Genomic DNA, 11,372 nt, shown 5'->3' on the forward strand with positions numbered 1-11,372 from the left:
CTGATCTCATCCGATCCAAGTCTGCATCTATGTCCTAATTCTTCCACGCTGTCACATTTTTCCATTTCTGATGACATTTACTTGCATAGAAGGACGGCTGGACTGAAACACCCAGGCACTGCGTTGCTTCAGCCTCTCAAACCATCACGGGAAAAGCAGAGTTCTCTTTACAACAACTCCCCAGCGCAGAGGGAAATAACCAGAAACATTCGTTCCTCTTCGCAGGGAGGAGGTGGTGACCGGGGGGTAGGGAGGGAAAAGAGTTGAAACAATCTGCCAGCAGCACAAACTTTGTTCGCACTCCAATTCTGGCTCAGATGGGAAGCAGCCAGCAGAAAAAAAAACCCAACAAACCCTTAAGAAACAAGGAAGCTGTTCTCATGCTTGTAGCGAGTTCTGAAACAGCATCCCCCGCCCCCCAAAACGCTGGGATGAACACAGGAAACGAGAGAATGCTTTTCAACAAGATTTTTGCAAAGTATTCTGTGCAAAATCTCCGACTCAGTTTGTAAGATCCTGCAGATATCATGCAAGGGGGCTCTATGAGGAAGAAAATTGGCATAAAAAATGGAGACACTGGACAAAAGCCTTTCAAGTCTGAGGTCCCAAACAATGAAAGGTCTGTTTGATTAATCTGCTGCAAATTTTGAGTGCTGCACACACTGTACGAGGCTTCCAGACTGGTGCCAGAGGAGTTAAAAAAAAAAAAAGAAGAGAGAAGTGCAGCAGGAGCAGTGTGTTTGCAGAGCCAACCTCCGCGTTGCTGGAGCGGCCGGGGCTCGGGTGCCAGCAGCGGGCTCGCCGGAGCCAGGGAAATGCTGCACAAACTCCCAGGCAGGCAGAGAAGATGCCATGAGCCGTGTTCCCTTCCCTCCCCGACGCTGCTGGCCGCTCAGAGCGTGTGCTGCACACCAGTGAAACCACAACGCTCCTCGCCCGCCCGCCGCGCCGCCGGAACCCTTCTGCACCGGCCGCTCTCCCGGTGCACGCCGTCGGGAGCAAAAGGTCTCCGAGACTGCTGCACGCCCTGGGTGGCACGTGGCCTGGCAGCCCGCGCCTGGGATCCCCCAGGATGAGTTGCATCTCCTGGCTTTCAGCACTTGGGATGTTATTCCGAACACGTCCCTCGCTACCCGCGCTTCTAACCGTACAGCGGCGATAACGACCCCCTGGCTCGGGGTGTGCGGATGAACGGGGCCTCCCCACGCACACACTGAGGCAGGAATGTTTTTCCTTTAAGAATCTTACTGCTGGAACTCAGAAATGTTCACAGAAGCATTTTAATTATACTTTATTTACAAAGCAAATGCTTAAAAAAAAACCCAAGCCCCACAAACTTCACTTTTTTCAGAGTGACAGAGACAGGTCAAACACACAGATTGCTTCGAGGAAAAAAAAAAAAAATTTACACACCTTAAACAAACAGAGGCTTTGGCTGCAGCTGATTTGGGGGTTTTCTCTTAAGTCAAGGCCAAGAAATTGCTAAAGCACCACGACATTCTCTGAAAGTGCATGCAACTAAAGTTTCAACCCCCGAGCAGGAGCCCTGTGCTGGAACACAATCTGCATAGGACAAAAAGCCCAGGAACCCACAAATTAAAATCAGTTATTAGGAATGACATTTCATCATTCAAAGGCGCCTCTGTGAAATTTTTCAAGGTGTGTTTCACGACGTTTCTGTAGTTTCCAAAGCCGTCTACGTTCCTATTAGCAGTTGTCAAAAGAGACTGTCAGGCATCGCATTCTGAGAGCGACAAGGGACAATGTCGAACCGAAATTGTTCAACATCATTTGGAAACCAAAAGCCCATCCCGGGCACCCCGCAGCCAGTGCCCCTCTGCAGCCAGAGGAGAGCTGCGGTGGGATGGGGTGGAACGGGACAGGACAGCCAAGGCACTGCCCACCCAGCCGCTGCAGAGCTCAAGCCCAGAAAACCCTGGGGCTGGCAGCGAATCGGAAGCACGCTGCCAGGGCACGTACCAAACGCAAAGCTGATAAGAAGTCTGAGATCACCACACTGAAGTGTTTTAAAACATCCAGAGAGAGCTGAATCAATGAGAACGCTTCCCATAAACCTCGTTCTTACTGGCAACTCTCTGGGCTTGAGATTAGCCCATAAAATAAAGAGGCAAAACCTCTTCAAGTGTCAAGCCTTAACATAGTCTGTACATTGCTCTCTTGCACAAAGGAGAACTCCTTTTTCCTAATCTCAGGCCTAATGGTTTCAAAGTTGAGTTCTGTCTTTAAAACCAGCCCCACGGTGCTTCACGAAGGCAGCACACTCATCCTCCCCAAGATGGAAACGAGCGACACACCGCCCAGAGCACGGACCAGAAAGCCAGAAACATTGGGTATCAATGCAGTGAGTGATGGAGGTGTCCTGCTGTTCATCATTCCTGTGCCAAGGTGCCCTCCTTCCCCTACGTAGAGCTTCCTGCAGATGCCACTGAGAAGTGTGGACACTGAGATACACCAGCATTGGCTAAAACACCCAGGTTAGACATGCAAGAATTAGTTATTTATATGCCTGAAGTGGGTCCACGATCTGAACACCAGCACAACGCGCTCATACATGCAGACTTCATGTCAACGCGGTGCCCTGCAGAGAGGCACCCACGGCTCAGAGGAAGTCAGACAGACACTTTGATGTGGCTCTCCGCGAGAAGTAACTAAGCACATCTCTTCAGCAGAGCCAATTAGACCAGCAAAGGACCTTTTTAATTAATTTAGCAATGCTGCTTCCTGGGCTCAAGACAATTCACCTGAAAGACTGTACACACACAGCCCTGAATGTTCGGGGCCAGGGTTCACTGAGCAGGAGCAGGACTGGCCAGCAAACAATTTCCTGTAAATTCTACAGGTGTCTGCCACAAGACTGAAGCAAGACAGGATATTCAGCTAAACGCCACCGTGATGCTTCTCAATTTCCTTCAGCATCTCAAAGCTCAGCCACCAGCGCCCCAGCTGTTCACCCAGAAACTAGAGAAAAGGCTGCACTCACCTGCTTTCGTTATCCAGAAACACAGAACTACTGCTTTTCCCGAGGGCTTCGCTAATGGGAGAGAGGCAGAAGGGGGAAGAGAAGGCATCAGAATCAGAGTCAAAAGTACTGTCCCTGCTCACGTCATCAGCAGACAGCTCCAAGGAGCCCTCGTCCTCCCCCGGCTCTGGCCTGCAGTCCAGACCTTCCTCTGTCCCCTCCACCGACAGCTCCGACCTGTTGGGCTCCTCCTGAGAGCTGACTGTCGAGAGGATTCCCGAGTCACTGCGGGCGGGCTGGGGCGAGCGGCCGGAGCCGTCTGCCGCGGAGCAGCACTGGGACAGCTTCTCCCCTTCCGAAGAGGGGGAGCTGATGTAAGCCACGTCTTTCACCAGCTGGGACACAGTCAAGATCTCTTCTTTCAGGATCACCGTCCCTCTCTGCTCGGTGGGGGAAGCCTGCTGGACAACGCCGAAACCCTGAGTGTGGCGGCCGCGTTTGCGGGGAGCTTTACGGACAGGGGAGCTCTCAGGAGTGATGTAGCGCAGGGCTTCTTCGTCCTGCCTCTGGATGCGGGAATTTGGCACCCAGGCAAGGATAAGCGTGGTTCCCAGCAGCTCATCCTTCTCCACGTACAAGCACAAATAGCCTTCGAGAGAGCAAAGCAGCCATCAGTTTGCCGCAGCGTTACGCTCAGGAAACGGTGTAAGCCTGAAATCTGCCCTTCCCTGTGCCCCTTCGCCACCATTACACGTGGGCAAAACAAACCCTTCTGCTTACCAGGAGAGAATTCTGCCAAACAGCGACACTATTCAGCATTTATGAATAATTTCAAGTCTGCATATGACTTTCGAATAGCCTGAATTCCCTCCGGCCCAAGTGGACATAGAAATGACATGCAAATACTTGAACTTCCTGGACGGATTACTAATCAAGAGTCAATTGTGAAATACGCTGCCACATGAAAAACTTCTGCTGTTTGTTAGTCAAACGATTTCAAGTGCCAGCTAAACATTTCTTTCTCAAGAATATTTACCTTAGTGTAGCTAAAGGGCTACAATTTTCATGGAAAGCCAATAGAAAAAAAAAAAAAAAAGAGTCATGCAGACAAAAAGGGAAGCGTGGGTCAACGTTCACAGAATAATTAGTTTTGTGAATCTAAGCCAGTAGCCACAGCTCTCTTTGATGAAAACATGAAAGAGTGCAGTAACAGATGAGAATAAAGGGTATTTATTCTCAGAGCAGTATTTATCTTCATTTACTCCAGTGCATGCAGCCACAATCAGGTTTGCTTTCTTCTCCCTTTCCCAACAGTTGTTGAGGCCACTCTAGCAACGACGGTTAGAAGGTGACACTTGGCTTCCCTGAACAATACACGTATTCGAAAGAGCAGCAGAAGTTACTGCCCTCAAATGAAAACTGTCCATCTTCTGGCAACACAAAAGGACTTCCTAAAACAGGTAAATCCACAGTAGACCAGAAGAGAAAGGAGAAATATCATCAATTTTCCTACTAAAAGAAGAGCTGATGGATCAGCTTGTGGATGGCTCTCCTTAGTCTCCCGTAAGAACCCCTTGCCCTGTCCCCCACCAGCACCTCTTCGTTCTTTAGAGCCCAAGATGTAGCGTCTGACACAAACACACCCCCCGGGAGAGAGAAAAAGAGCGAGTGAGCAGTGCCTGCAACACCCTGTCACCTGGATGGTGCTCCCCGACGCCTTGTAGCAGCTCAGGTGGATGGACACAGACATTGTTCTTAGAGTAGATCATCTCTCCGTCAAGTACGGAAGAGGAGCTGCTGCCACCACCAGGATTCAAGGTCAGGAGGTCGGAAGCTTTTGAAGAGGCACGTCGGAGGAGTCGCCCCAGAGACATCGCCAAGGAAATGTTTCCATTATCTGTCAGCTTTAATCAGGAGCCAAATTCAGAAGATCTGCCAAGAAGGAGAGAAGAATAGTGTTAGAGTAAATGTAACCACAGCACAGCACGTGCCTACCAGAGTCTGAGAAGGAAGAGGTCTCCCATCAACTGCTGCATCAATCCTGCAACTCAAGGGAGAGCCTCCAAACGCTCTGGATCTGTAACATCATCCCTACGTTTGAAAGACCCTGAAGTACCGAATCCCGGGATGTTTGTGGGAGCACGAAGAAATACGAAGGCAGCAAAACCCACACGTTTCGATAGTTACTGGGGAGGAAACAGAAAAGTAATGCTTGTCACTGCAAGCTACCCATTAAGGGCACAACCCAGCGATGCAGAGCTGCCCGACACATCGCCGTCCGGGGGATGCCAAAGGGCCAGCGCAGACCCCGGAGGATTCCTTCAGCACAAAAAAACTGCTGAGACCACGACACTGAGCAAGGGGCCGCTGCTTCGCCCACAGTAACCACTGATCTCCAAAAAAACGTTACTCAAAACGAGTCCATCCTGCGCTTAGCAATTTTTGGCATAATCCTGCTGTGCATTTGAGGGTTTAGGGTTGTTTTTTTTTTGGTTTGGGTTGGGTTTTTTTGAGCAGTGATGGTTAAATAGAGCTTGTTCAGAGGTAAGCAGCAAGAGTCCCACATTCAACAGAGTGGGAAGACTCCAACAGCAACTCACGGCAAACATGTCGTCCATCAATAGGTAACTGCAGCCAACGGTGGAGCACGACCCCCAGCTAACCACCAGGTCAGCTCTGCACTCGAACGAGACGTGCTGCTCATCGGGGCTGCTGCTGAGGAGCACTACGGTAAATCCAGAGCGGTCACCCAAGCCATAAACCATTTAGCAGATGGATCAAGAAGAAGACTTGATGGTGGGTCTTGCATGAAGCAATCCCACGCGCAGCCCAACACAATTCAACGCAGCCCAAGCTCTGCCTGCTGCTGCCATCCCTAGCTGGGAAGCAGACCATCAGAGGCACGGCACTTTCTGTTCCGCCAAAAGTACACAAGGAGACGAAACGTCTACTTTTGTTCCCTTGTGTTTGCACGGCCTTACTTGCTCGTGAACAGGCTGGTCTGACCCAGCACACCCCACACCTTGCCACGGTGCCAGGTCCGGCGACAGCGCGTGGAGACATCGGCTCAGCGTGTTCCTCGTGACGAGTCCCACGCCACGCTCTGCAGAGCACGCAACGGGGCAGCCAGGAACAAAAGGAGAAGCAGACAGGCCCTGACTTGTGCTACCAGGGGCTCTGTGTGCAGGAAGCATTTAGGAGCCCAAAGCACCGTCAAACACCGAATAGCTCCAACTTCTTGAGAGAGGGTTTTACCAGCATCTCCAGACCAGCGAGGAGGGCAGAAGGCAGAAAGGGCAAACAGAAACCAGCGTTTCTCAAAGAGCAGAGCGAAATCTGCAGGGAAGGAACACAGCTGTCCTGGTTCTGACGGATTTGTACATACAAAAGATTGTAAATGAGACTGCTGAGCAGCTGACAGAGCCTTCAGTAAAGGACAAACTATCGATTTAACTGGCGGTCGTGAGATCTGTCAGCTTGAACCACAGCACAAGCAGTTCCTGCGTTTCAGGCTCTGCTGGAACGTGATGGAGAAGCCTCAACCCTGCTGTGTACTGTGCCCAAAAAAGGTTTAGGATAAGAGAGTTACTTTGCAAGTCCTTTGCACCCATGTCTCCTTCTAGCACCAAACACAACACGTAACTTCACATCTCAGCCCAAAAAAACAAACACTGCTGGAGCCATATGCTCATTCTTGTCTGGGTTGTCAAAAAACCACAGTACTGTTTCAGGCCCTGAGTTGTACCTGGGAGAAAGTCACTTGCCTCAAGCACATTTAAAGAGCAAGTCACCGTTCCTCTCATTGCACCCTGCAAGAATACAGACAACAAACTCTGCTGCAACTCCTCCTTCCCACCACCGAGTTGCAACACACCATTTCAACATAGTGTTGAGGGAGTCCAAAGCCATGATGTGGAGCAACCTGTAGGGCATCAGAGGCCCTGAGCCTCCACAGCATTCTGGAGGCAGCACGGTCTGCTCAGCCACGTCCTGTGGCCGTCGAGACGAGGCCTTTAGCTACGTCAGCTGTTGGCCACGGAGTGCTTCCTGGGAAAACACAAGTGAGCTTTTCCTACCACGGACAGCAGATGGAGGTGCACGGATGAAACACCAGCTTGTGTGATGTCCTACCGCAGCTCCCCAGGGGCTCTCAGGAATGCAGGCAGAGGCGCAGGACTTCTCTGCCAACAGAGGCAACATTTAATTAGCTTTTACCTACCAGAGAAAGAACAAAGCGACAGGTAAAGATCAAAAGCTGCTCCCTGGAAAGCAGGAGGAATTTAAAGGGAAGTATCACTTTGATCCTGCAGAGCACCTGTTGCTTCAGCACTGCCTGGACGTGCAGGTGGACGGCACTGCAGGTACATGCACGTATATGCCAGCTGGGAAGAGGAAACAAAAACAGGACAGGAGGTGAAGAATATGATGTCCTTCCAGCACAGAAAATGAGTCTGTTGCATTTGTCTTGCAGAAGAGCTATGCATCAGAAACCAGAGACCACTATAATGCTGCAAACAAACAGCCAAATATACTGGGATGCATAAATATCACCAGCAAGTCCCAGATTAATCCTCTCACCGTTGCCACAGGCTAGGGAATTCTGTGTCGCTCTGGTCGCAACATTAAAGAAAAACAGATGGAAGTCACTGGATGGTTTCAGGGAGAGTGACAAAAGCCATCTGGAAGGAGATGCCAAGGGAGGATTAAAGAAAGGTGAACGTGATTCGTACACGAGAACTGTCACTGCCAAAAAAAGGAAGAGCTGCCTATGGAGGACAGGAGAGTTTGTAGGGCAGTTGAACCGTGGCAAGGAATATCTGGTTTAGCCATTCTAACAGCAGGGATAACGGTGTACGAGAACAGGGCACCCCGAAGGGACCATTTCCCTCACCGGGGGTTTCAAAGACAGGCTCCAGAAACAGGCAGTCGGTCCCAGTTAGGGCCACGTGATGGACTGGACCTCTGAAGGTCATCCAGTCTACTCGTGCAACCCCAAAAGTCTCTGAAGCACAGCTTGGGAACGTGCTTCTCCTTCCCAGAAGACAAGAGTTCATACGACACAAACCAGCAAGTAACAAAAAGACCAAATCTGCAGAATTTCCTCAGTTCTGAGCCCCCTGTGTGGGACAACGTCGGTGCACACCCGCCACGGGCCGTGGGGAGAAGCAGGTGTTGCTGCTGCCCCTTGTGTGGGTTGGGAAGGCGGGTGGGAACCGTCTATAGCTAAGTGAGCATTAGATTAGCACCATTCAAAAAAAATGTCTTTTTCATATTAATTTTCTATTTATCCCCTGATCTGAAGGGATTCTTTTCAACGTGGCAGAGACGACCCAGCTCTCCAGAAGCTGAAGCACCGAATTAGCTGATAAGCTCCTGCCGAGTGCCAATATTTATTAAGCATACACACATTTTCTTCTCCCACACAACTGTCGCCACTAAAAATCTTCGCTACAGCTACCGAGTCTGTTCGCGCAGCCCCTGGCTGCTCTCCCAGTCAATGCCAGCACTTCTCAGCCACCCGGGATCCCAGAAACGCGCTGGGGAGCCAACTCCTGAAATCACCCCGGGAGCCTCTTCACAAGAGCCTGACCAGTTCCAGCCAGCAGCATCTCAAATAACACCGGCTGCTCGCCTCCCGTGGAAATGCCCTTCCCCTTCTCACAAACCCATGAACAACAGAATCCTGTTTGGCTTGGCACATCGCACCCTCACCTTGGCAGACGCTGCTGGACCAAACGTTGCTGCCTCCGGTCGCACGAGATTCCTGTTTTCCCGGGAAGGAGGGCAACGCCGGGCTCCTGCGCGGGCTGACACGGGCTCCAGCACGTTACTCGGGGTCTGTGCGGCACGCGCCGACTCCGCCGCGGTTCACAGGCACACGAGGCCACGCGGCCGCTCTCAGGAGTCGGTTCACCCCACAGAGGCACATCCCGGCCTCTGCTTCGGGGGCGGCGGGAGCCGACGGGTCGCTCCGCTGAGCGCGCCGTGCCTGGCAGCGGGTCTCGCGGCTCCAAGGGCAGGCTCGCTGTGCCAGAGTTTAATGGCTTCACAAGCAAAATAAGCCGAGCCACGGGGCTCTGGAAGCGAAACACGAGACCTACGGCGTGTCTGGGCACAGGGGAGAAACAGGCTGTCAAACGGCGGCACCAAATTTAAGCATGAAATGCCTTAACTGAGAAAAACGCAACAGGCTTTTTTGCCCTTAATAACTGCAATTTGATTTTACGTGTTTAAGGAGCACAGAGTCACCGCAGAAGTCCCTGCCTCCTCCCTGCCTTGGGAAGAGCAAGCACCAGGTTTGCATCTCCAGCAGCTCAAGCGCAGCTGAGAGCACGCTGGACGGCGGAGAGACCGGGCACGGAGCACAGGAGCCCGGGAGTCGGGACTCGCAGCTTCTCTCCTGTCCTCTGACTGCATTTTCTGTGCAACTCTCAGCTCGTCACTCCCTTGATCTGTGCTTCTCCATGTATACATGACAGCCCTTGTAATGACCTTCCCTTTGCATTGCGATACCTCTACATTAGGGGGAAAAAGAAAAAAAAAAAAAAACAGCTTTCAAATCTACCAGCTATGAGCTGGAGCTATTTCAGATGACCTGGCCAAATCAAGGGAAAAAAGTTTCCCATCGGGAGCCACTCTGAAGCCAGCCCATTTCACAGGGAGAATTATGTGGGTCACCAAAAGGTCTTTTGTTCCCAACCTGCCGGTGCAGCGTGGCACGCAGGGTCCGGAGCAAAGGAAAAGCAACAGCAGCCACCAGTGACGTCTGAAATCCTGACACTGGCACAACTCCAGTGCCAGTCACTTCAGCGGAACACACTTCACTCAGAGGCATCTCAGCTGCGAAGGTAAAAAAGGAACAGCCGACTAAATACTGCAAGTTTGTGACTCAGAGATAAAAAGGGAAATGAAACGCCGTCAGGGAGCCTGCTCGCAGCTCCCAGCCACACCTGCTTGGGCATAAAAGCAGCCAAGGAGAAGCTCGCCACCCCTCCAGCACCGAGTCAAACCACAACACACGCTTCAGCGCGGAGAAATCCCTGGTGCCACATGTCCCTCCATCCCAAGATCAAACATCATTTCACATTACTTAACTGCAGTGCTCGTGCAGTAGGTAACGTTTTTATGGCTTTTCATTTCCAACATCCTGCAGCCGTGGCCTGATGACACTCACAGTACTGGATCCCTAAATATCACAGCTCAAGAATCCCAGAAACCCGGCTTCAGTCGAATTGAAGAACTGACTGCGAAGTCTTTTCTTAGCACGACAGACCGCAGACCTCGCATCTCCGCCACTTTGGAACAGCCTCCCTTCACCCTGCCGCAGGCAGCGCCGTGCCCCCTGCCTTCTTGCCAGCAGGACAGAGACAGCAACACTCTGCGCCATCCCAGCTCTCCAGCTTTACACCAACCCCACAGCGAGACCGGCAGATCAAACCCGGACATTCCGCAAACCCAAGGCAGGGCCAGAGAAGCGGCTCTCAGAACTTCTCTGCTTTCGGCCAAGTTACCACCAGAACGAGCATGGGCTCCTCTGAGCCCATGAACCTACAGGAGATTCCTACAAAAGGAGCGGCAAGTCCGACGTCTTTACCCGGAGCTGTCCTGGTCGTGACATTTCTATTTTCTCTTAGAAGATCCTTCTTTTTTCTACTTCCTATTCGGAGTGGCAACTAAGAACGCGATACCTTTGCAAGACGAGCTCCCAGCCCAAGAACCGCCAAGACGGGCAGACCTTGGGCAGGAAGCAGCAGAGTTATTTTACGGAGCGTCAGCAGCGCAGTGAGCGGTGTAGCCCCGCGTACTCCCTGCCCCGTACACCGAATAACTGCCAGCGATGCCAACCATCCATCCTCGCGCCTCCGCCGAGACCACAGCTCGGCAATGATGATGCAGATATTGGGGTAATTTGAGAGAAAACCACCTCCCCAAAAGTAAGGAAACCACAGAAGTGCCCCGAGCCACCCCAAAACAGCAGAAGACAAAGTTCGGGGACTGTTCTGCGCCCCGCTCTCCGCCAGCCCCGCGCCAGCAGCCCCGGGGGCCCCGAAGGCAGCGGGCACCGCGCGGGGCTCTGGCGGGGGGTCCGTCGGGCAGTGGGGGGGCGCGGGAAGGGGAGACAAAGAGCGGGATAAACCAGGGAGCCGGGCAGGGCACCCGGGTGCCAGTCACACGCGTGACCCGCAACCGGCCCGCGGCCGCGGGAGGGCCGGGCTCCCGCTGCCGCCCGCCGCAGCCCAGAGGCCCGGCCCGGCCCCGCCGCACGGAGCCGGCGTTACACGCGGCTCAACGCGCCCGTGGCGACCGACGCCCCGCGCGGCCCCGGCGCTTTTACCGGCAAAGACGAGCGCGGGGAAACTTCTGGCGGCTCCCGCGGCTGGGCGGACCGGAC

The 11,372-nt window shown here is 52.6% G+C and overlaps 1 protein-coding gene across 3 annotated transcripts in view; it reads right to left on the reverse strand.

Annotated features, from left to right (window-relative positions):
• Positions 1–11,361, reverse strand: part of TBC1D16 (TBC1 domain family member 16) — a 30,922-nt gene extending 19,561 nt beyond the window's left edge. For 2 of the 3 annotated variants that reach the window (XM_086623950.1, XM_086623948.1), the window contains exons 1-3: positions 11,316–11,361; positions 4,677–4,912; positions 3,002–3,629 (exon numbers count right to left, since the gene is read on the reverse strand). In XM_086623950.1, coding sequence (XP_086480076.1) covers positions 3,002–3,629; positions 4,677–4,854 — 806 coding nt within the window. In that variant the 5' untranslated portion in view covers positions 4,855–4,912; positions 11,316–11,361. Of the gene's footprint in view, positions 1–3,001; positions 3,630–4,676; positions 4,929–11,315 lie in introns of those variants that run through there. The other variant, XM_086623949.1, reaches the window with a different exon arrangement.
• Between the last annotated feature and the right edge of the window lie 11 nt (positions 11,362–11,372).

The sequence above is a fragment of the Tauraco erythrolophus genome, chromosome 20 (assembly GCF_009769465.1).
Source record: "Tauraco erythrolophus isolate bTauEry1 chromosome 20, bTauEry1.pri, whole genome shotgun sequence".
Lineage (NCBI taxonomy): Eukaryota > Metazoa > Chordata > Aves > Musophagiformes > Musophagidae > Tauraco > Tauraco erythrolophus.